This window comes from Dipodomys ordii, unplaced genomic scaffold, assembly GCF_000151885.1.
Source record: "Dipodomys ordii isolate 6190 unplaced genomic scaffold, Dord_2.0 Scaffold48, whole genome shotgun sequence".
Taxonomy (NCBI): domain Eukaryota; kingdom Metazoa; phylum Chordata; class Mammalia; order Rodentia; family Heteromyidae; genus Dipodomys; species Dipodomys ordii.
This window is the reverse complement of record NW_012267264.1, coordinates 914354-938105: the sequence shown is the minus strand read 5'-3', so window position 1 is coordinate 938105 and position 23752 is coordinate 914354. Positions and strand designations below refer to the sequence as shown.

Below are 23752 nucleotides of genomic sequence, written 5' to 3'. Positions count from 1 at the left end.
GCCACTTCCAACTTTTTTCTTTTTGCTTATGTGGTGCTGAGGAATCAAACCCAGGGCCTCAGGCATGCAAGACAAGTGCTCTACCACTGAGCCACCTTCCCAGCCCACCTATGTACTTTTCTATAACATAGATTAGCTGAAATGTTTTGCCAGTTCTTGGATTTTGTGTGTGCGTACACATGCACTAGTCCTGCAACTTGAACTCAGGGCTCAGGAGCTGTCCCTGAGCTGTTTTGCTCAAGGCTACTCTACTATTGGAGCCACAACTCTACTTCTTGCTTCTTTGTAGTTAATTGGAGGTAAAGTCTCAAGGACTTTCCTATTGGAGCTGGGTTTGACCTGCAGTTCTCAGATCACAGCCTCATGGGTAGCTAGGATTACATGCATGAGCCTGTGGTGCCCAGCTTTCTGTTTTCATTTTGATACATATTATTTTATTTGTTCAGATGCACACACATGTTGTCCTTTGCGGTCCTCCCTAAGAAGGTGTAGCCCAAGCTGGACTCCTGCCTCATCCTCCTTGTTGATTACCAGTGTCACCACCATGGCTGGTGGTTTCCAGTTTTTGTTTTGTTTTAAAAATGTTTTTATTAGCGTATATTGTACACGGGTGGGTTTTATAGTGACATATAAGTACATACAGTACATACAATGTATCCCAATCAAGCTTACCCCCTCCATCTCTTCCCTCCTCTTAAAACAATTTCAACAAGTTTCATTGTTCTGTTTTTATATATCAACATAAAGTCCTTTGACCATATTCACCTTCATTTATTGTGCTTTCATCCCCTGTTGCTTCCCATACCCCAGTATGTTTTACTTTTGTGTGGTTGTTTTTCCTCCCACTTTTTTAAAGCATGTTTTAATTGTACAAAGAGCCCTTTTTAAAAACATTTTATTGTTATTATAAAGGTGATAAACAGAGGAATTACAGTTTCCTGAATCAGGTAATTAGTACTTTTCCTTTTGTACAGTGTCTTCTGTTCCTCATCGTCTCCCAGTCCCTCCCTCCTGTCTCCATCCATTGTGTAGTTCACTCTCATCAATGCCAAAGAGCTCCACTGCTGTGCTTTTTCACCCTTTTTCCCTTGTGTTCTGTACCCTCTGCCCTGCCTTCCCAAAGATACACACTTGAATACACCATACATAAAGAAAAGAAGACAGAATCATCAAAAACTAAAACTAAAAAACAAAAAATCTTGCAGTTTGTTTAGATACATATGAAATGACACTTCGGTATTGCGTCTTTATGATTCTCTCCTAAGTATATCTTCTTTTCATCTCACTGTGTATGAGAATCTAGAATCCTTTGTAATTTATCATGTCCCAGTGTATTTTAGATCTATTTTCTGCATGAGAGCACTAGCCATTTGTCTTACCTCACTTAACATGATTTGGCCTAGTTTCATCCGTTTCCCTGTAAATGACATTATTTTATTTTATTTCTAATGGCTGTGTGAAATCCATTGTGTATATGTACTTATACACAATGAGTGGAGTTTTTGGATCCACTCATCTATTGTGGGGCATCTGGGCTGTTTCCATACCTTGGTTATTGTGAATAGTGTGGCAATAAACATGGATGTGCAGGTGTCCTTGTCATATCTTGGCTCATGATGTTCAGGGTAGATGCCCAGGAGTGGTATGGCTGGATCATTGGGAAGATCTATGCTTACTTCTTTGAGGAACTTCCAGACTGCTGCCCAGAGTGGTTGTACTAGTTTACATTTCCACCAGCAGTGCACTAAGGTTCCTTTTTCCCCATGTCCCTGCCAGCATTCATTGTTTGAATTCACAATTTTGGCCAATCTCACTGGGGTGAGATAGAATCTCAGAGTTGTTTTGATTTGCATTTCTTTTATGACCAGTGATGATGAGCATTTCCTCATGTGTTTCTTTGCCATTCTTACCTCTTCAGTAATGTCTCTCCTTAGCTCCCTTGCCCGTGACACCATAAGTAATTAGTATATTAAGTTTGGGGGTGGGGGATTTATTTCTTGAGCTCCTTGTACATACTGGATATTAGGCCTTTGAAGTATTGCTGGTAAAGATCTTTTCCTAGTTAGTTGTCTATCTTTCTAGTTTAGTAAGTATGTCTTTAGCTATTCAGAAACTTTTTTCCCCACTTGGTATGATGTTGGCTAATGGTCTGTCATCTGTAGACCTTTATTGTTTTGTTTTTGTTTTTTAGCCTTTATTGTTTAAAGGAATGTTCCTTTATTCCTAGTTTCTCCAAAGCTTTTAACATGAATGGATAGTGTATTTTGTTGAAGGCTTTTTCTGCATTTATTGAGATGATCATGTGATTCTTAAAAGTCTTTGGTTCTGTTGACTGGTGAATTACATTTATTGATTTGCATATGTTAAAGCAGCCTTGCATCTGTGGAATGAAGCCTACTTGGTCATAATGTATGATTTTTTTTATTTGTTTCTGGATTCTCTTGACTACTGTTTTATTGAAGAACTTTCCATCAGTGTTCATCAAAGAAATTTGTCTGTAGTTCTCTTTATGTTGGATCCTTACCTGGTTTTGGGATAAGTGATATTGGCTTCATAGAAAAAAATTTGGAATTGATTTTTCTGTTTCACGGAAAAGCTTGAGGAGTATTGGTATTAGTTCATCTTTAAAAGTCTTACAGAATTCAGTGTGTGTGTGGTGGGGGAGCCGGGAATCCATCTGGGCCTGGGCTTTTCCTTGTTGGAAGACTTTTCTGATTGCTTCCTCAAACTTGTTGCATGTTATTTGGCTTGTTTGATTGGTTTATATATTTTAGTTCAGTATAGAGAGTTTATATGTTTCTAAAAATTCATTCATTTTTGCTAGATATTTTTTCTTTTGTGAGAATAGGTTTTGAAAGTAGTTCTTTATATAATCATATGGATTCCTTGATGTAATGTTTCCTGTGGCATCTCTCATCTTATTGATTTGAATTTCTTCTTTTTTTCATCAATCTCACAAGTGTTTTTTTCAATTTTATTCATTTTTTTCAGAGAACCAGCTTTTTGTTTCTTGATTTTGTATATAGTATTTTTGTTTCTCTTACGTTGATTTCTGCCCTAATCTTTCCTATCTCTGTCTAGTAGTTTGTTTTTTTTTTTTTTGGGTCCGGTCATGGGGCCTGAACTCTGGGCCTGGGTGTTGTCCCTCAGCTCTTCAGCTCAAGGCTAGCGCTCTACCACTTGAGCCATAGCTCCACTTTCGGCTTTTTTCTTTTTGCTTACGTGGTGCTGGGGAATCGAACCCAGGGCCTCAGGCATGCAAAGCAAGTGCTCTACCACTGAGCCACCTTCCCAGCCCTGAATTGTAAGAACTTTCTAATTTCTTCCTTAATTTCTTCTGTGACCCAGGTGTTATTCAGCCTCCATGTGTTTTGAGTGAGTTCTGTAGTATGTTTTGTGTTGAGAACTAGTTTGATTCCACTGTAATCAGATAGGAGGCAAGGAATTATTGCCAATCCCCTTGTATTTGCTTAGCTTCTTTGTGTGTATTATGATACGATCTATTTTAAAGAATGTTCCATGGGATGGGGTGGAAGACATTAGGGGAGGGATCTTCAGTTTTCTGTCCTTTTGTGTACAAGTTATGAGTTACTTTTTTCCATTCCTGTGACTATTTGTTTACATATTTGTTGTTGTTGATCTCTTGGGAAGAAGTGCATATTAGGACCCTAAAACTGTTTAATCAGAGAGAGCCATCTTCCTGCATTGTTTCCAGTTTTTAAATCACAATATACAATCATCATTGAATATCTTTGATACGTGTACCTTTGTATACATATATGAGTGTTTGGATTAACTCAAATGAAGGTGATGAAGAACTTTTTGGAGGGGCTGGGAAGGTGGCTCAGTGGTAGAGTACTTGCCTTGCATGCCTGAGGCCCTGGGTTCAATTCCTTAGCACCACATAAGCAAAAAGAAAAAAGTTGGAAGTGGCACTGTGGCTCAAGTGGTAGATTGCTAGCCTTGAGCTGAAGAGCTGAGGGACAGCGCCCAGGCCCAGAGTTCAAGCCCCACGACCGGACCCCCCCAAAAAAAAAGAACTTTTTGGAATCATATTTTAGTCTAACATAGGTGGAAGTGGCATTTTTTTTTAAAGGGCTGGGAATGTGGCTTAGTGATAGAGTGCCTAATGTGTATGAAGCTCTGTGTTCCATTCCTCAGTACCACGTAAATAGAAAAAGCCAGAAGTAGTGCTGTGGCTTAAGTGGTAGAGTGCTAGCCTTGAGCAAAAGAAGCTCAGGGACAGTGCCCAGGCCCTGAGTTCAAGCCCCAGGACTAGAAAAAAAAGTACTCTCTTCTACCCCTTTCTCTTAGATTTCATGGTTTTGCTTTCATGTAGTTTCCTTGTATGGGTTTTTCTTGTTCTTAATGGTTACATTGTTGGAAGCAGTACTTTTTTTGAGAATAGACACTGGGGCAAGTGATGTGCACGCACACACAAACACACACACACACACACATACATTATTCTAGAGGCACATGGGCATTGAGCCTTTGTGCTCTTTCCCTAAGAATATTCTCCTTTGACATCCATCCTTTGTGTGAATGCCTAGAGTCCTGTAAGAAAACTAAAACTTTTTCAGTTGTTTTTTTTTTTAAGAAAGCTTTAGAAAAATGTTTAAAAGCACAGGTGTTCACATGACCATGCTTTCTGAAGATTAAGGGAGGATCTTACATCTTACCTACTCGGTTGTCATAGCCCTTGGCATTCCTTAACATGTAGAATATATTACGTTAGTCTTTCTATCTTCATAACATGACATTCTCATTCTGTGTGTTTGTGTGTGTGTGTGTGTCAAAATTTCCCTTGTCTTATAAGGACACCAATCTTTGGTTAGAGCCCACTCTTAACAATCATGACATCATTTTAATGTGATTACATCTGCAAAGACTATTTCCAAATAAAGTCACATTGGTAGATGCAAAAGGGATTAGACATAATGGGAGATGGGGAAGAAATCATGTAAAATTGCAGGTGACTTATTCTCACTGATGTGTGTGTGAATGGACATTCAGTGATCATATTCATCTGGGAAAAGAGTAATTAAAATATGAATGTCTGGGAAAACCTTTCCTTTGATTTAAGAAAAAAAATTTTTAAGGATCTTGGGACTTGCCTGTACTCTCCATAGTAGTAAGGAATCTATAGTTTCTCTGTAGCTTCTCTGTAGTTTTGTTCCCTCAAGTATTCCAATCTTTTTTTGTTCATTTACTTTGCCTGTTATTGTTCATTTAGTTGCCTGTAATTGATGAGATGCTGGCTTGGGGATCTGTACTTTGAATAGTACTATTTCAAAAATACTTTTCAAGTACTTTGCCAAGTTGTTCTTTTCCTGGGCAAATTTGGGAAAGACAACTGTACAGAAGGTCAAAGAACTATTTGAATGATTTATTTGGTCTTTGGAAGTGATTCAAGGTTACCCTGTATGTGAGAGACTATGTATTATAGACCTAGGAAGATACATAGTATTTCATTTGTTTCTCATGTGATGGTCATCAGAATCACCTCAGAAACAAAGCTACTAATGTGCCAGGCATCAATGGTTTACACCTGTAATCCCAGCTATTCAAGAGTCTGAGACCTAAGGATCATGGTTCAAAGCCAGCCCAGGCAAGAAAGGCCATGAAACTCTTATCTCCAGAAAACTGGAAGTGGCACTGTGGCTCAAGTGAAGTGGTAGAGCACTAGCTTTGAGCTGAAGAGCTGAGGGACAACTCTCAGGCCCAGAGTTCAAGCTCCATGACCAACAAAAAAAAAAGTTACTAATGCTTGGATTCCACTTCAGTGAGTCTAAACTTATATAAAACCCATCCTATATAATTCTAATAGCCAGTCAGGTTTGAGGACCAGACCAGATGGAGTGGAAGACTCCAGACTAGATTGATGGAGTGCAAGAACTAAAAGATTGGTTGGGACTGGTAGCTTATTATATAATCCTAGCTACTCAGAATAGAGATTAATCTGGGGGGAAAAGTTCTGAAGACCCTGTATCAAATAAGCTGAACATGGTCATTCACATCTCCGATCCTACGTACTACACAGAAGGCAGAAATTGGGAAATCAAGCCTAGCTCTGGCAAAAAGCTGGAGACAATCTAAAAATTAACCTAAAGTAAAAAGGGATAGAGATATGGCTTTAGTGGTAGAGCTTTGTCTAACATGCACAAGGTCCTGAGTTTTAAAAAAAATAAAACTAAGGAAGAAGAAAGAGAGAATGAGAAAGAAGGAAGACAGAGGGAGGGTGAGAAGAAGCGAGCAGGAGAGTGCTGGCAGCTCATGCTAACTACTCAGGAGGCTGAGATCTGAGGATCATAGCCTGAAGCCAGCCCCAGCAGGAAAGTCCCTGAGAGTTTTATCTCCAGTTAACCACCAGAAAACTGGAAATGGCACTGTAGCTCAAAGTGGTAGATTGCTATTCTTGAGCAAAAGAGTTTAGGGACAGTGCCCAGGCCCTGACTAAAATAAAAAGAAGAAGAAGAAAGAAAGAAACAGAAGCTGAGCTTTGAGGATCATAGTTTGAAGCCAGCCTAGACATGAAGACTATGGGACTCTTATCTCTAATTAACCAGCAAAAGCCAGAAGTAAAGCCCTGGTAAAGTGGTAGAGTGCCAGCCTTGAACAAAAAAGCTAAAAGACAGCACTCATCCCTGAGTTCAAGCTCTGGTATTGATTGGCACAAAAGAAGGAGGAGAAAAGGATTGAGAGTCAGGATTTAAATCTAGGTCCTTTTACTTTTATTCTTAGCAAGTTGAACAAATGAATGTTCTTTGGTGTCTTTTGAAGAAAAACTACTTACAAAATGGCCAGGCACTGGTGGCTCACACCTGTAATCCTAGCTACACAGGAGGCTGAGGTCTGAGGATTGCAGTTCAAAGCCAGCCCGGGCAGGAGAGACAGTGAGACTCCTATCTCCAATAAACCACCTGAAAACCGGAAGTGGCGCTGTAGCTCAAGTGGTAGAGTGCTCGCCTTGAGCTGAAGAGCTGAGGGACAGTGCCTAGGCCCAGAGTTCAAGCCCCACGACCGACCAAAAAAAAAAAAAAGGCCATTTAACTATAATTTCCTCTCCAGTCTACAATCAGATGAAAGAAACTGGTGAAAATCTTTTACTGTAATTGGAAAGTTAATATCCTGCCAGATTATTTTATGGACTTAAGTAACAGTGGTTGTTATAAATGACTTGCACATACTTATAGGTCATAATAATTATTTAGCTAAGTTGTGACCTTTTGGTTTCTTGTTTTATTGCTAAGCACATGCTGTATTAACCTCCTTTCATTTTCTTTAAGATTGGGTTATCATGGACCTGCGGCAATTTCTTCTGTGCCTGTCCCTGTGCACAGCCTTTGCCTTGAGCAAGCCTACAGAAAAGAAGGACCGTGTACATCATGAGCCTCAACTCAGCGACAAAGTTCACGATGATACTGAGAGTTTTGATTATGACCATGATGCTTTCTTGGGTGCTGAAGAAGCAAAGAGTTTTGATCAGCTGACACCAGAAGAGAGCAAGGAAAGGCTTGGGTAAGGTGCCAGTTCCTGGGTGGGTAGGTAGGGTTACACTGTCTTTATAAATCAACTAATTCATTTTTTTCTTTTCTGGTTTGGTTACTTGTAAAGCTGTGCTGAACTACATCTTCTGAAAGCTAACCACAGAATTGCTACCACTAAAAATGAATTAAGTGCCTGTTTTCATACATTTCACTACTGAATAACAATTCTGTAACTCATTCTATAAAGCAAAATCATTTTTGCATAAAAGTACCTAGATGATGCAGAAATTATATTATTCACACAAAAACTGTATCATCTTGATCCCAGACCGTGGGGGAAGCGGGGGGCTTATCATCTTTGCTGCTTAAAATTTTGGAAAACTTCCTACGACCTAATTATTCATTGTTGCTCAGGCCACGTCTTTGAATGGCTAGTAACTGGTGTATTTTCTGTAAGGTTTAGGGTCTCCCAGGGTGTCTTTCAACAAAAGCCAAACCAACTTAACCTTTTAGGAGATTATAACAAGTAGCCAGGTGTGGTGGTAATCTTGGGACTCAGGAAATGGAAGCAGAAGAGTGTTGTGCTCCAGGCCAGTCTGAACTTCATAGTAAGTTCGAGGCTAGCCTGAGATGATGAGTTCATCACATGAGTAGACTGTATAATTAGAATAAGATGATAACACTAGGGTTTTTAATGGAAGGTATAAATGGACTAAATACTGTTTTGCTTCTTCCAATTTGGAGTGAGTAACAAATATTCCTGATGCATACAGTCACTACTATTGGAGCAAAAATCTCAGGCGAAGCTAAGCATAGCAACACAAGGAATCCCAGTATTGCAGAGACAGAGGCAGAAGCAGGAGGATCATGAATTCTAAGCCAGACTTGGGCTACATAGTCTAAAAGTGTGTGGGGAGAAGGAATCCAGATGAATTTAAGATAAAAATGTAATGTGTCATTTCTAAACATCATTTTGGTAGGTAATTGTATACTAGAGGTTGGAAACTACAAATGATTAAGAGAAAAGTCATTGTTTAAAGTTAAACATATACTATTTTAAAGACATCAGGAAGCATTTAAACAATTGTAATGTATACTTTTCAGTACCTTTTTATAAATGTTGAAAAGTAGTACATTTTTTTCTACCTGTGTATTATCATTTTTTTCTCTTCCCCAAAAAGATGATATACTTAACTTTTATGTATGTGTCGTTCAGCTGAAGGTTTTTGTTTTGAAGTGATAGTCCTTGATAATGTTTACTATAGAAACAAACTAGGGCAGATCATTATCTTTCTGGGGGCATCACAGGCTCATACCCTTTAGGACTCTAAGACAAAGCTATGGACTCTAACTCAGAAAAGGGCACATGATGTATATAAAATTTTGTTGCCTTAAAATTTCAGAACTACTATTTAGTCTCTGAGTCCATTATTTTAAAATTATTTCAAAACACTGAAGTGTTTTAGTAGAAATAAACATGAGATCTTTTAGGAGAAATAACATAAGGTTCAATTAAGTGCTTTGTGTCTGTCCTGGAATAAATACTTACATGCATCCATAGAATTCTCCAGTGTCATAGGCTTAGTAGCTTCATCATTAGCTTCATAAATAACAGAGCTTTAGAGTTTAGCCGTATATGGAATATGTCCACTTCTGGTATAACCACTGTAGGCAGGATAGTCATCAACAAGACAAGAATGGCCTTTACATTTTTAGAGGGTTGTTGGTGTGTAGATGATGTATATGTGTGTGCACTTTTCACAGCATATCATATATGGCCCGCAAAGTAAAAATATTTACTGTTTCTTCCAAAAGAATTTATTCAACCTCCCACTAAACTGTTTGAGATATCGGGCTGCCTTTATTAAGAAAAGCCCATTTGGAGTAGTCATTATATGTTAGTTTTTATCTGGATGATCCTTCAGGCTATTTATAGTAGTTTTAAATATGTATTCTGGGGAAGGGAGAGGTTCAGATATCTTCCCCATTTTTTTCATAATAGGAAAGTGGCACTGTTAGTAACAACTACCATTTATGTACTAGTAGATCTCATAAATTATGCAAAAAATTTCAATCTGTTGATATCGAAATCCTCTAAACAAAGTAATAAAAAAAACTTGTCACCGGGCGTTGGTGGCTCACGCCTGTAATCCTAGCTATTCAGGAGGCTGAGAACTGAGGATCGAGGTTCAAAGCCAGCCCGGGCAGGAAAATCCATGAGACTCTTTATCTCCAATAAACCACTAGAAAACCGGAAGTGGTGATGTGGCTCAAGCAGTAGAGGGCTCGCCTTGAGCTGAAGAGCACAGGGACAGCGCCCAAGCCCAGAGTTCAAGCCCCACGACTGACAAAAAAAAAAACTTGTCTTCTGTCCATGTAGACAAAGGAAGAGTTTTACTACTTTACCTTTTCTGTTAGCATTTCAGTCTGAATGATTACAAATTATTTGAAGGAAAGGACTTGTTATTTAATAGTGTTAAGTAATAGTTACAGTTAATGTTACATCAATATCAGTATGTGGAGTCTGTGTTAATAGTTTTGCTAGTACTCTGATCTATATTCATGAAATAAACACAAATTGAGAAAAAAATAACTTGCTTCCAAGTGACTGTCTTTTTTAAATCATGCCTAGGAATGTGTCAAGATTTTGCCCCCTTTCTTGACTTTTTGAAATAGGGTCTCATTGTGCAGCCCAGACTGGCCTTGAACTTATGCTCCTCTTCCTGCCTCGTGTTCCTATTCTGGGATTATAGGCATGTACTACCAGGCTCTGTTGAGGTAATACATCTCTTGGAAGTTTTCATTTCAAATTCCAATTCTGTAATGTGACTTTGTATATGTATGACTTTACATAGGTTGTCTGAGCCTCCAGAAGTAGGGATTACAACTTCACAAGTTTTGTATTATGTGCGTATTTTTATTACAAGTGCCAAGGATCAAACCCATGTCCTCATGTATGCTAGGCAAGTCAAGTACTTTACCACTGAGCTATACCTAGCTCATGAACCTATATTTAAATCCCTAAATGATAAATATGGAAGAATTTCATTGAAGGAGAATGAGATACTCTTTTTTTTTCTTTTTGTTGGTCATGGGGCTTGACCCCAGGGCCTGGGCACTGTCCATGAGTCCTTTTGCTCAACTAGTGCTCTACTGCTTTTACCACAGCACCATTTCTGGCATTCTTTAGCCTTGTGTTTTGCTTTATAGTTGCATACTAACCACTCAGCTTATTAACAGTCTCATAATTGTACCACATCCTTTCCTCAGTTTTTCTTTTCATGGTTATACATAAAAATACAGTTTCACATAGCATAGGGTATAAAAATTGCTGGCATTTTTTAAATAAGCATCCTCCTGTTGTATCTTTAAAAATAATCTTGAACTATATGTGCTCCCAGAGCTGTTTTCTATCTTTTTATTTTTAACAAAAGTATTGCCTTTTTTAAAAGTCTGCTTTAAACTTTTGAATGTTTAGAAAGCCATCAGTAGTATTGTGATCATTTACCAAGAAAAGGCAAACATAATAAGGGAAAATATAAAGATTTACATGTTGTTTAATGCTAATGGTCAGAACCCAGATAAGCATGAGTCTTCACTCTTGAATTCTGATCATATGCTAAAACCTAACTAAATAGATTGGTTGGGTTTATTTTTAGACCCAGTGACCAGCCATAGATTTGTTTACCTTGTCCAGACAGCTCATTGTAGACTAGGAATGGGCTAGAGAAAACATTTCAGTTATCTCTCTGTCTGGCAGTTTTGTTTTGAAGACAATTTTTTATTTTTGTGTATTAACTCTAGGCAACACTTATGGACACAGCACACACCTGGCTAATGTCCAGAGCCTTGTGTCTTTTTAACCTCTTGCTGGATTTCTCTGCATTTTCTACAGAAAGATTGTAAGTAAAATAGATGACGACAAGGACGGGTTTGTCACTGTGGATGAGCTCAAAGACTGGATTAAATTTGCACAAAAGCGCTGGATTTACGAGGATGTAGAGCGACAGTGGAAGGGGCATGACCTCAATGAGGACGGCCTCGTTTCCTGGGAGGAATATAAAAATGCCACCTACGGCTACGTTTTAGGTAGGTCCCTACTATCTGGGGGAAAAGCCTTGTGGAGCCGGCACCTTGAAACGTAACTGTTTTGTCTTGTAGAATGATTGTAGATAAAATAGACGCGGATAAAGATGGGTTTGTGACGGAGGGGGAGCTGAAATCCTGGATTAAGCACGCCCAGAAGAAATACATATATGACAATGTTGAAAACCAATGGCAGGAGTTTGATATGAATCAAGACGGCTTAATCTCCTGGGATGAGTACAGAAACGTGACTTATGGCACTTACCTGGGTAAGGGGCAAGATGTCAGCCTGGCCAAGACCATGATCTTGAGTCAGAGAAACAAATGGGTCACGTAGTAAAACAAAAAAAATGTTGCCTATCTTAATAGGATGATGTTGAACTGATTCCCCTTTGTCCTAACAATTTTAAATTTGTATACCATGTGTTTTAAATTTTGTTTAATTTTAGTTTTTTTTTGAAGTCTAACATTTTCTACACCCTTAGCATTGCAAACACATTTTTCTGCTTGTCTTTGTATTCCTCATAGGGATGATTTTTGAGTAAATCTCATTTAAAAGGCTGTATTGTTCCAGAAAGCAAAGTGAGAGGCCTTGAGTTGTCTTTTTGCCATGATCCCACTAAAACAGGCCTAAAATTCCAGCCAAATCAGATTTCTTTATAACCAGTAAAAATAGGAGGAATACTACACTTTCCTTAATAAAATTCAAATAGCTATCAAGTGTGTGTGCTTACTGAAGTTTAGAAATTAAAATTTCCCATTTGTTTTCTCTGGCACATTAACTTATCAGCCAGCTTTGCAAATGCTTCAAGGCAAATAACTGTTACTTTGATTATTTTGTTGATTTTGTACCCTTTCTCTCTAGTTGGGCTACCTGTTAGTAATTTTCCTTGCTTCAACACTTAGATTTACCTTCTGCTAAATACTAGGGGGCAGCCTTACAGAGTTGATGAACTCCAGGTGGTTTTTATTAATAAAGACTCCTCAATTGTACATAGTTACAATTTGAATCAAGAATGTGTAAGTGATGCTTTTTACATTTTTATGGAAATTAGGCAAATTTCCCACCACTGGCTAACAGTGAGCATATAAAAATCTGTGTCCCCACTAGATAGCCAGCTGTCCATGCTAATTTCAGGGCTACATGTGTTTCTAGTGGAGAGACTTATTTTTGTGTAGGGCTTGTTCTCATTCCTAATTCTAAAGTGGCAGCCTCTCTCAATATTTGACCCTTAGCCAAGAACTAAACATAGCCACCCAATTAAGAACACATGTATTAAAAAGCCAGCACAGATGGAGAGGCATTTCATGTTTCTTGTTCCCTGGCTGAGGCCCAACAGCCTCCTAATTTAATCAATTAATTATAAAGTACAGTGTAGACTAGGCTATTGGTGATCTAAACAAAATGGTGTGTTAATAAATCTTAGGGCAGATCTAGGCACTCACTTGCTGCCCAGAATGTTGCTTCAACTGTGTATGATTATGTACATAAAAATCTGTTGAGATCTCTATTGACTCACTGGGCAGATGATTCAATGTAGTGGGTATTTCTACTGCCTGAGACTACACAAGCCAAAGCACTGGCTGGAGGACTGATGTCTTTATAAGGCATCTTTCCCGGGAAGTCTACAAGTGAACAGTCCTCAGGGGGTAACAAGTTGGCTTAGACAAATGCTGAGAAGTTTTTTAAAAATGTGTTGATCCAGTTTAAGTTCAAGTATAAATCATCTTAACTCTTAAGGTTTGTTCAATGAATTCACTATCCACAAAAGAAAAATTAACACTGTCACTGCCCCAAATAAAATGCAGATTACTAAGTTGGGCATTTCTATACCAAAACTAGAGCCCACTTGAAGCAATGTTAGAAGGCCAGTGAGGTCTATAAATTGTTGCTCAGGGTGAAGACCACATTCTAAGCAGGGATATAGGGATATATATTTCATCATTAAAAATAAAATATTGTACCTTCCCTTTTTCATTCTTTTCTATGTGCATGTTGCCATTAGGCTTCTTGATTCCAGCCACCTTTTACTGGAGGGAGTGGGGAGGAGGCCTCTTAGCTTAAGAATCTAGTCTGAAAGTGTAACTTTACTTCTGTTGTCTTTTATATTGAATAGTTGGTACTGAAATTTAGCATTTGTTTGGAAGGGATGAATTTGAGAAAGATGGTATTTTCCTTAAATACTCCATCTCACCAATTACAGCTTTTGAGTATATATATATGTAGTTCTAAAGCCATATGACTCAATAAGCTGTCTTAATATTTGACACTACTGAGAAAGAAGCTTCATGCTGCTTAGCTCTCAAAAAGCAGTTGGCAACAGGGGCTGAGAAGGTGGCTCAGTGGTAAAGCGCTTGCCTTGCATGCATGAGGCCCTGGGTTTGATTCCTCAGTACCACATACACAGAAAAAGCCGGAAGTGGTGCTGTGGCTCAAGAGGTAGAGTGCTAGCCTTGAGCAAAAGAAGCACAGGGACAGTGCCCTGGCCCTGAGCTCAAGCCCAGGACTGGCAAAAAAAAAAAAAAAAAGCAGTTGGCAACAATGCTTGATAAGAAATGTACTCATTCTCTTGCCCATGAAGATGAAAGAAAAATGCTCAGGGTCTAGAAAGGCAGACCTATAGCATCCAAGTCAGCAATAATATGGTGACGGTGTTAACAGGCACTGAGTCTTTTTAGAAAAATAGTGCCATGTTTTTGTTTAGAATGTTGTAGGTTGGGAACAGCATTTCTTGCCTTTAAGGTGATATCTTCCACTTTTCAAAATACCTTTACATCTGTTTGATTCATAAAACAACTCAATTTTGTACTCCATTTCTAGTTAAACCCTTGCATTTTTTCAGTTTACGGATAGTAAATCTTGTTTTTCCTCATAAACTGCTACTTATGCAGTTCAACATTATAACAGATGAATAAACCTGAATTCAATTTGTTTGTAATCTAATGTTTTTGTAATAGTTTTATCAAAATGCATTTAACATATAATCTGCACAATTAGTTTAGACAGGAGTATACCAGATCAAACTATCACTGCACTCTTCAAAACAAAGAGTGGGCATGTCTGTCATTCCCTCCCCGCTCCCTCCCTGTTTCTTTTTGGCTTATCTTCCTCATGCCCCGTCCCTCAGCAACCATTGACTTATTTCTGTAAATCTAGAGTAGTGTATTTTCTAGAATTTTGTATAAGTGGAAGATGAGGGCTACATGTGTTTCTTCTAGTGAAGAGACTTATTTTTCTGTAAGACTTGTTCTTGTACCTGTAATTTTTAGCAGATTTCTGGGGTGGCTGAAAAACAAGCAAGCAAGGTGACCTTTCCTGTTCTGGTTTTCTGTTGCTTGACTCTAAATGTCTTTAAAATGAGACAAAGGGCCTGTGATATGTAGCTTCTTAATGGGAGCCTAAAGTTTAGTAAAAATAACAATAGCTAAATGGCACATATCTGTATTTCTAGCTACTCAGGAGGCTAACATCTAAGGATCACAGTTCAAAGCCAGCCTGGGTAGGAAAGTCCTATGAGCTATGAGCTATGGCTCAAATGGTAGAGTGCCAACCTTTGGTGAAAAAGCCAAGGGACAATGAGAAAGGAAGGGAGGAAGGACAGATGGACTGGTGGGTGTGTGCTACCTATGAGGTGGACACCATTCTAATCACTTAGATTAATCTTACATAACAACCCTACTGAGGCAGGCCCTGTTATTATCCTCCTTTTATAAGGCACAGTTACTTGCCCAAGGCCACATACCAGCTAGGAGTGGTAGAGTATAAGCCCAGGCAGTGTGACTTTAAAGCCACCACTGCTTCCTAGTATAACTAGAGAATTTAATCCTTCTAATAGTCTTAATAATACAATTAACAATTAAGCATTACTTAGTGAGTTAGATAAGTCAGGAACCAGAGTTCCATATGTTGTATGGCAAACATTGACATTCAGTTTGGACCTGATTCTAAGGTGGTATTACTGAAGCCTTAGCTCAAACTAAATGATTTTTGCTACTGCTCTTATAATCACGAATGATTTCTTTATTTTGCTTGGTTTAATTTTATCTGTGTAATCAGAGTTATTCCTCCATTGCTTGGTTTATTTTTCTTGAAAAATTGATTTCCTGGCCCACACATTGTATGTTTTCTAGAAGCCTTTTAAGGTTTGACCTTTTTGTTTTCTAGATGATCCAGACTCTGATGATGGGTTTAACTATAAACAGATGATGGTTAGAGATGAGCGGAGGTTTAAGATGGCAGACAAGGATGGAGACCTCATTGCCACAAAGGAGGAGTTCACAGCTTTTCTGCACCCTGAGGAGTATGACTACATGAAAGACATAGTAGTACAGGTGGGTCAGATCAAGTTTTTTGAACAAAAACTTTCTCATTCTGTTGCTTTTGTTGACTCTTATCTTTCCTATGTGTTCAGAGTACTGGCCAGATTTCCAGTCTGAGTACCATCAGTTTTTCTTATGGGCTTTCAATTTAGTATGATAATATTTTCCATCAGATAATGTATTTTGCTATTTATTTCAATGGTAGCTTCATATAGTAAAAATAGGAGGAAATCCTGCTTTTTAAAGCATCTCATGATCAGTGGCCAGAAACTGAGTAATAACAGCAGTACTAGGAATTCCCAGAGAAGACAGTTGTTGACAACAAAGACTATAGCTGTAGCTGCTGTTAGTGGCTAATCAGGAGGCTGAGTCTGAGGATTGTATGGGTTCGAAGCCAGTCTGGGCAGGAAAGTCTGTATCTCCAATAAACTATTCAAAAAAAACTCGAAGTGGTGCTGTAAATCAAGTGGTAGAGTGCTAGCCTTGAGCAAAGGAAGGTCCAGCATAATGTCCAGACCCAGAGTTCAAGCCCCAGGACTGGCAAAAATAAATAAATAGATAAGTAAATAGACTATAACGTAGGCATGATCACTGTTCACATCTTCTATTAGCATGATTAGGGCTATCATCATTGAGCAGTTGTACCATCATTGGGCATTGTTCCCTCTAAGACATCGTTATTTTAGCTGGGAGCATACGAAATGGCTAATACTATTTTTTAACTAGAAAAACACAATTTCCTATGGCTTTTAACTGTAAAAATACACTATATTCTTCTAGCAAATTCATTCTTCTTCTTTTGTTCTTTGCTGTTTAGGAAACAATGGAAGATATAGATAAGAATGGTGATGGTTTCATTGATCTTGAAGAGTATATTGGTAAGTTTCTCTTAAGTGTTTCACCTAGAGGAAACAGATGCTTTGGAAGATGTAATCATCCATAGAAACGATGTACTACCTTTACCATCTTCTAACCAGATCATTAGATAGGAGACCAATGTGATGAATACTGAATTGTGACTAAGTATCTATACATCATTGTTCAGTCAAAATAGAAAATAAGCCACATATGTAATTTCAATGTTTCAAATGGCCACATTAAAAAGTAAAAAGAAGTAGGTGAAATGTACTTTGAGTATGTTTTATTTAATGTGATATTCTAAAATACTATAATTACTATGTGTTATTAATATAAATTGTCGAGTGTTTTTTCACTCAATAGTATTTCCTAATTTTGGCCAGCCACATTTTAAAAGCTCAATAGAATGTTTAGGCCTTTTTCCCTTTCAGTTGTCTGTGGGTGATTGTTACATTAAATCTTTGAGGCCACAATCTCCCCAGTAGAGCTCTGTTTTTATAATCCCCAATTAAGTTTTAAGATTTCCCAATGCTCTTAAAAAAAATTGCCTCTTAACAAGTAATGCAGATTGTACAAAGTGTTTTGCAATTACTGTTTTGTTATTTAGAAATAGTAGGTATTTTTGTACTTCACATTCTATTTCTAAGGACACATAATGACTCACATAGTAATACACATGTATTGAGTATACACATGTACTCAATATACATATATCAAGTTATGTATAATGAGTAAATCAGGGTAATTAGTATTTCCATCTCCTCAAACATTTTAATTCTTTTGTGTTTGGAACCTTCACATTTATCTGTTCTTGTTCTGTATTATTGTAAACTGTCATGGCCCTGTGGTGCTGAAGAACACAGGAGTTTATTCTTCTTCCCTCCTTTATTGTTTGGTAAGTCATGGGGCTTGAACTCAAGGACTAGGCGCAGTCCTTGTGTTCTACCACTTTGTGCCACAGCTCTACTTCCAGTTTTCTGGTGGTTAATTGGAGATAAGAATCTTACAGATTTTCCTGCCTACCTGGCTTTGAACCACGATCTTTAGATCTCAGCCTCCTGCGTAGCTAGGATTAAAGACATAAGCCACCAGCATCTCTTCACTCTTCATTGTTTCTTTTGCTATACAAAAGCTTCTTAGTTTGATAAAAAGCTCTTTTTTTCTTACTTTATTTTTCCTCTCTTTTTGCCTGTATAGGGGTTTGAATTCAAGGCCTCACACTTGCTAAGCAGACATTCTACCACTTGAGTTATATATCTATTTCTGTTTCTGTTTCTTAATTCATTTTTCTACTTTCCTTAGAGAAGTATCTCCTTTGTTCTTTATATTACTCAAAATCAACAGCTAGAATAAATACTGTAGTTGAAAGATCAGTAATTAGTCCCTAGAAAAATACCTTGTTTTCTAAGATCTTTCTAGTCCAAGATACTCGTGTAATGACTATTAGGTGCTGAACAAATAGATGGGGAAGGATTAGACCAGATTAGCATAAGAGCAGTCTTTGGATAAAGATCCAACTTTTTGGTATGTATTTCTCTGTACACAGGTGACATGTACAGCCATGATGGAAAGGCTGATGAGCCAGAATGGGTGAAGACAGAGCGAGAGCAATTTGTGGAGTTTCGAGATAAGAACCGTGATGGGAAGATGGACAAGGAAGAAACCAAAGACTGGATCCTCCCTTCAGATTATGACCATGCTGAGGCAGAAGCCAGACACTTAGTCTATGAATCAGACCAAAACAAGGTAAGTCTGGTCAGCCTAAGTAGTCTAGCAATGATCCAACTCTATTTCTAGGAAGTTTCTCAATGAAATTTTCTCAAGATAGAACATTGTTGGGTGATGGTGATGCCTGCAATCCTAGCTGCTCAGGAAGCTGAGATCTAAGAATTGTGGTTTAAAGCCAGCCCATGCAGGAAAATCCATGAGACTCTTACTTCCAGTAAGCTACCAAAAAGCCTGAAGTAGAACTGTGACTCAACTGGTAGAGTGCTAGCATAGAAAATTAAATAATTTCAGTCCTTTGCATTTTCCCTTAAAGCCTATTAAAATGTTCTATTTCAATTATCCAAGGCATTCAGTATTAAAAGTAGTGTTATCTCAGTTATTGAATGACTGAGCCAGTATCTCAATGTTGACCCATGCTTTGTACATGTAGGGTTAGATTTCTCAGTGCGATGAGTAGAACAAGAGAACAAGTAGAAGTCACTGTGCAGTGGCAGTATAGGGTTTCATGAGGAGGTAAGCACTATGTGTGCTTAGAAGTCGGGAAAGTTTTACATTGCAAATATAAAGAGGAAGTAAAAACATGGACTTGTAGAAACTTCAACAAGGAATTATGAATAGATATTGTATGGAGTGTTAGATTTTAACAATAATAGAAAAGTAGTATAGGATCAAGTCTTGGAGGACTTCAAATATTGGGATAAAGAAGTAACTCTTCCTTATTGCAAACTGTTTTTTCTTTTTTAAAAAATTTATTGTAAAAGTGATGAACAGGTATGGGGGTGTTACAGTTATGTAAGATCTCAGCCTCCTAAGTAACTAGGATTACAGACTTGAGCCACTGGTGCCCTTGAGTTGCTTGGTCCACTTTCATCAATGTCCACTACAGCTGATGGGCTTCTCTGTTGTATTTTTTTCCCCGTTTCCCTCTAATTCTGCGCCCTCCTAGCTTCCCTTAGATGCACACATGTATAAACCATATATGAGGTCAAGAACAAGTTATCTAGAAATGATACAACAAAATAAGGAAGTCCTTTGTTTTTTGAGTCCTGTTTACTTGTCATATCTCCTTGCATTTTGAATTTAACATCCACATATGAGGGAGACCATGAACCATTTGTCTCTCTGATCTTGGCTTACCTTGCTCAATATGATTTGTTCTAGTTCCATCCATTTCCCTGCAAATGCCATTATTTTGTCCTTTCTAATGGCTGTATAAATATTCTATTGTATATAGGTACCACAATTTTTGGATCTGTAGGGGGCATTTGGGTTGTTTCCATATCTACGCTCTACCACTTGTGCCACAGCACCACTCTTGGTTTTTTCTGTTTATGTGGTATTGGGGAATCAAACCCAAGGCTTCATGCATGCTACAAATACTCTACCACTAAAGCCACATTCTTAATTAACATTGTTTCTTCTAGATTGATTTTTTTTATTATTATTGTTGTTAGAGCTCAGTTTCTTATAGGTGGTAGAGAACATCTGGTTTATGGACCATATGAAGCCCACAAAATTATATGATCTGGTCCTGCTAAGGCAAACATAAGCAGACTTTAAATTCAATAAATCTAGGAGCTTTTTTTTTTATAGCAACATCAATATCAACTAACATCACTGCCAAATGGTTCTTTCAGAAAAAAGATTTCCTACTCCTGTTAGCCAGTTTAAGGGTTAATCTCTTGTGAGTTCATAGCTCACTTGAGTAGATAGAGGCCATGTCCTAGATGTGTGAAAAGCCAACCTTTGGAAACCTAAGTGCTGTTTAAGATGTAGGAACCTTGACAGAGTGACTGGCAGATCAGGATTGGTACTGGCAGTTTTCATTCTTCCTCTTAGACAGTGACTTGAATCACTTTGAAGGGTGCTCATTTGTTATTGACCATTTGTATGGAGCAGATATTCCATGGTTTGTTCCAAAGGGAGTTTGTTCCTTGGGAAACAAACTTAACTCTCATGGAATTGTTTGTTGAGCTGTATTATGCCCATGGTTTGGTTTGGACTTAATTGATAAATATATTTTATTTTTTATCTGTGAGTGTGTGTGAAAGGGGGAGGGGGACAGTTCACATTTAGTGGAAATCAGAATCTCAAGTCCTGATACAACGCCAGTTATTTCTATGGCAGTAACTGATCTTTGAATTTGGAATGGAAATATATGCTGCTCAGTTCACTGCTCTCTCTAATTTCAGGATGGCAAGCTAACGAAGGAGGAGATCGTCGACAAGTATGATTTATTTGTGGGCAGCCAGGCCACAGATTTCGGGGAAGCCTTAGTAAGACATGATGAGTTCTGAGCGGCAGACAAGAGCTCATATTTCTTCAAAAGTAATTTATTTTTACAGCTTCTGGTTTCACATGAAATTGTTTGCGCTACTGAGACTGTTACTACAAACTTTTTGAGACATGAAAAGGCATAATGAAATAATGAAAAACATCCCGTCCCTATTCCTCCTCCTCTCCGAGGGCCTGCTTCTGAGGAACAAGTCTAATTTAGTACACTTGTGTTTGTAGATTTACACTTTGTATAATGTATAACATGGTGTGTTTATTTTTGTATTGTCTCTAGTTGGAAGTATGATATGAAGGATCAAGATCCTCCAACCACACTTATAGGCAAACATTAGTCCTTTACTCTTTCTCAACCCCTTATATCGTTTTTATAATCCTCACGTAACAGATTTTTAAGCCTGAGATCAATAAGAATGTTCAGGAGAATAAAAAGGAAAAATAGATTCTTCATGATTTTTATTTAGAGATAACACTTCATTTTGCCTATTGGAAAGTCTGGCATTTCAGAAGTCATAGAAGCCATGTATTCCATTCAATTCCTACAGATCCCACAGTTGAGCCTGCCATGATGTGAGCAATGACAGGTCCCTGTGCTGGCCAACATCCTGACTGAACTTGACTTCATTTTTTTGCCTCTTGTAGGACTTTGCTAATTTTGTCAAGCACAGCTGTGGTGGGAAGAGTTGGGACAAGTGTCTTGAAAAATCAATCAAATAGTGATCTCTTTACAGAGCTATTTCTAGCTCTTTAGAGAGCTGTTTCCCATTAGAAACAGCTAGAAAACTAAAGGAAAAATACAAGTGTACAGGGCATACTTTTTTTTCCGGGGTGTGTGCCTCTTGAAATCATTGTAAGTACCCCATCTGACTCTTCTTCCCCTGGGAATCTTGGCTTCACTACAATTATAATTCTGTCCAATCATGTCATTTGAAAGTGCCTTTACCAAGAGAAGCAATCACTAAGTGAGAATTTGCTTAAACCTTGAAAGATACAATAGGGATATTTGGATAACCTTATATGAAAGTTTAGAACCTCCCCATATAGTGGGGTTTCTCCCCCCCTCCTTTTTTTCTCCTTTGGACAATAATTAAATAGCAGTATTAGTTATAAGCTTGGTTGCATTGTTCTTCTCTTGTGGGGCTGGTTTCTAAAAACCACATGCTGCTGACTTTACCAGAGATCCTCATACCTCAATGCAAGCCACTCACTGTCTGGGCTTCTCTGTACCCTAGAGAGCTTGAGGATGGAAGGATCTGCAGAGAGGGTTCTTTGGTTTGAGGGCCACTTCTCACCCTTTCTGCTTTTGACCCATCACACCCCTGCCCTTCTCCCCCTTCTCTTTACAGACAAAATAAGGGGAGTTTCATGGATCAGCAAGTTGCTAATCCTTATCAAAAACCACCCTCTATTTTCAACTCCGTTTTACCCATATTTTATATAAAAGAACTATGTCCATTTGAGTTCGTTTCTTACCAATGGACTTCTTTTGAGAAGAATTATTGTATTCTAAATCTTTAAGCCCTCAGGTTACTAAGATAAATATATGTACATATAACCTCTATTATTTGCTATATCTCTTTGAATAATACATTCAGGTGGTGCTGGGTGATTATATCTGAACCTAGGTGTACCCTTTGGTCTTCCATAATCCTATTGAGGTGAGCTCTTGATAGCAAATAAACTCTTGAACTTAATTCAAATGTAGGGTAACGAACATTCTCAGCCCTCCAGATTTCTCTTGTAAAGAAGACCAGAGATAATTTTATCAACCTTGGCTTAAAGAGCATTCATCATGACCTGTGTGGCAAGAAAGCCCCACAGCTCCCCACTAGGTGCACAGAGCCCAGGCCTGATGTGAAAATGACCCACTAAGACAGCAAACTGTATTCTGCTATGATGGCAGCTTCTGGATTGGGGCGCTGTACTGTCATCTCTGAGCTCCTTGATATTGTGGGATTTGGGGCTTTGGTTTTGGTTTTAGTTTAAATCAAGCCTGAAGCAAGTGAATAGTGGCTGCACACCCACAGTATGTGTGTTCTGTGAGTGCTAACCCTTGGAACTTGGATATTGGTTATTTTTTTTACAGAGTGTAAACCAAGTTTTATATTCTATGATGCAAACAGGTACCCATCTGTTTCTAAATAAAACTGTTTACATTCATTAGGTATATACGTGTCTTTCATTCTCTTAGAAAGAGAACTACTATTGGGCCGGGAAGGCAGCTTAGTGGTAGAGTGCTTGCCTAGCATGCGTGAAGCCCTGGGTTTGATTCCTCAGTACAACATAAACAGAAAAGGCCAGCAGTGGCACTATGGCTCTAGTGGTAGAGTGCTGGCCTTGAGCAAAAGAAACTCAGGGACAGTGTCCAAGCCCTGACTTCATGCCATGGACTGGCAAAAATAAATAAATAAAAGGAAGGAAAAGAAAGGAAGAAATGGAACTACTTAGAATTATGGGTTCTGTAAAATGTCACAGAAAAGAAATCTTACAGAAGGTTCACCAGGCCCCCTATCAACCCCAGAGAAAATACTACCTTCTCCCCAGTTGGTTATTCCTTTCCTCCTATTTCTGGACTCTTCTACCATCCTCTCAGCTGTAACTCTTCTCTACTTCCCAGGGGTCCTATCACTGGTAGAGTCCAACATGACATTCTTTGTGTGATGCATATACTTTTTAAGAGGCTTTTTATGGGAGTGGAAGGAGAATACAGAGTGTAACATAAAACAACACTTGGGTATCATTTATAAATGGTATTAAAATATGCAAGTTCATTTTGGAACCATCAGGGACATTATTAACTTGAATAGGTAGGCGGCTTATATTAAAAGACACATTGTCCAGCCAAATGAGTCAGGGGCATCTGAAATCATCCAAGCACAGGAGCTATGGTCATGGCTGCCCCCACCAAAGCCATACCAACTATTAGCAGATAGCATGAGGAAGTTCTTCTTGAACTATGACCTCACTCTCAAACTCAA

General features: G+C 38.3%; 1 protein-coding gene across 3 annotated transcripts in view; it reads left to right on the top strand.

Moving 5' to 3' along the window:
• Positions 1–22939, top strand: part of Calu (calumenin) — a 25969-nt gene extending 3030 nt beyond the window's left edge. The window contains exons 2-7 of one of the 3 annotated variants that reach the window (XM_013020012.1): positions 7290–7521; positions 11386–11579; positions 15742–15908; positions 16714–16774; positions 18301–18500; positions 20675–22939. In XM_013020012.1, coding sequence (XP_012875466.1) covers positions 7301–7521; positions 11386–11579; positions 15742–15908; positions 16714–16774; positions 18301–18500; positions 20675–20779 — 948 coding nt within the window. In that variant the 5' untranslated portion in view covers positions 7290–7300 and the 3' untranslated portion in view covers positions 20780–22939. Of the gene's footprint in view, positions 1–7289; positions 7522–11385; positions 11580–11651; positions 11846–15741; positions 15909–16713; positions 16775–18300; positions 18501–20674 lie in introns of those variants that run through there. The other 2 variants (XM_013020013.1, XM_013020014.1) reach the window with 2 other exon arrangements.
• Positions 22940–23752: the final 813 nt, after the last annotated feature.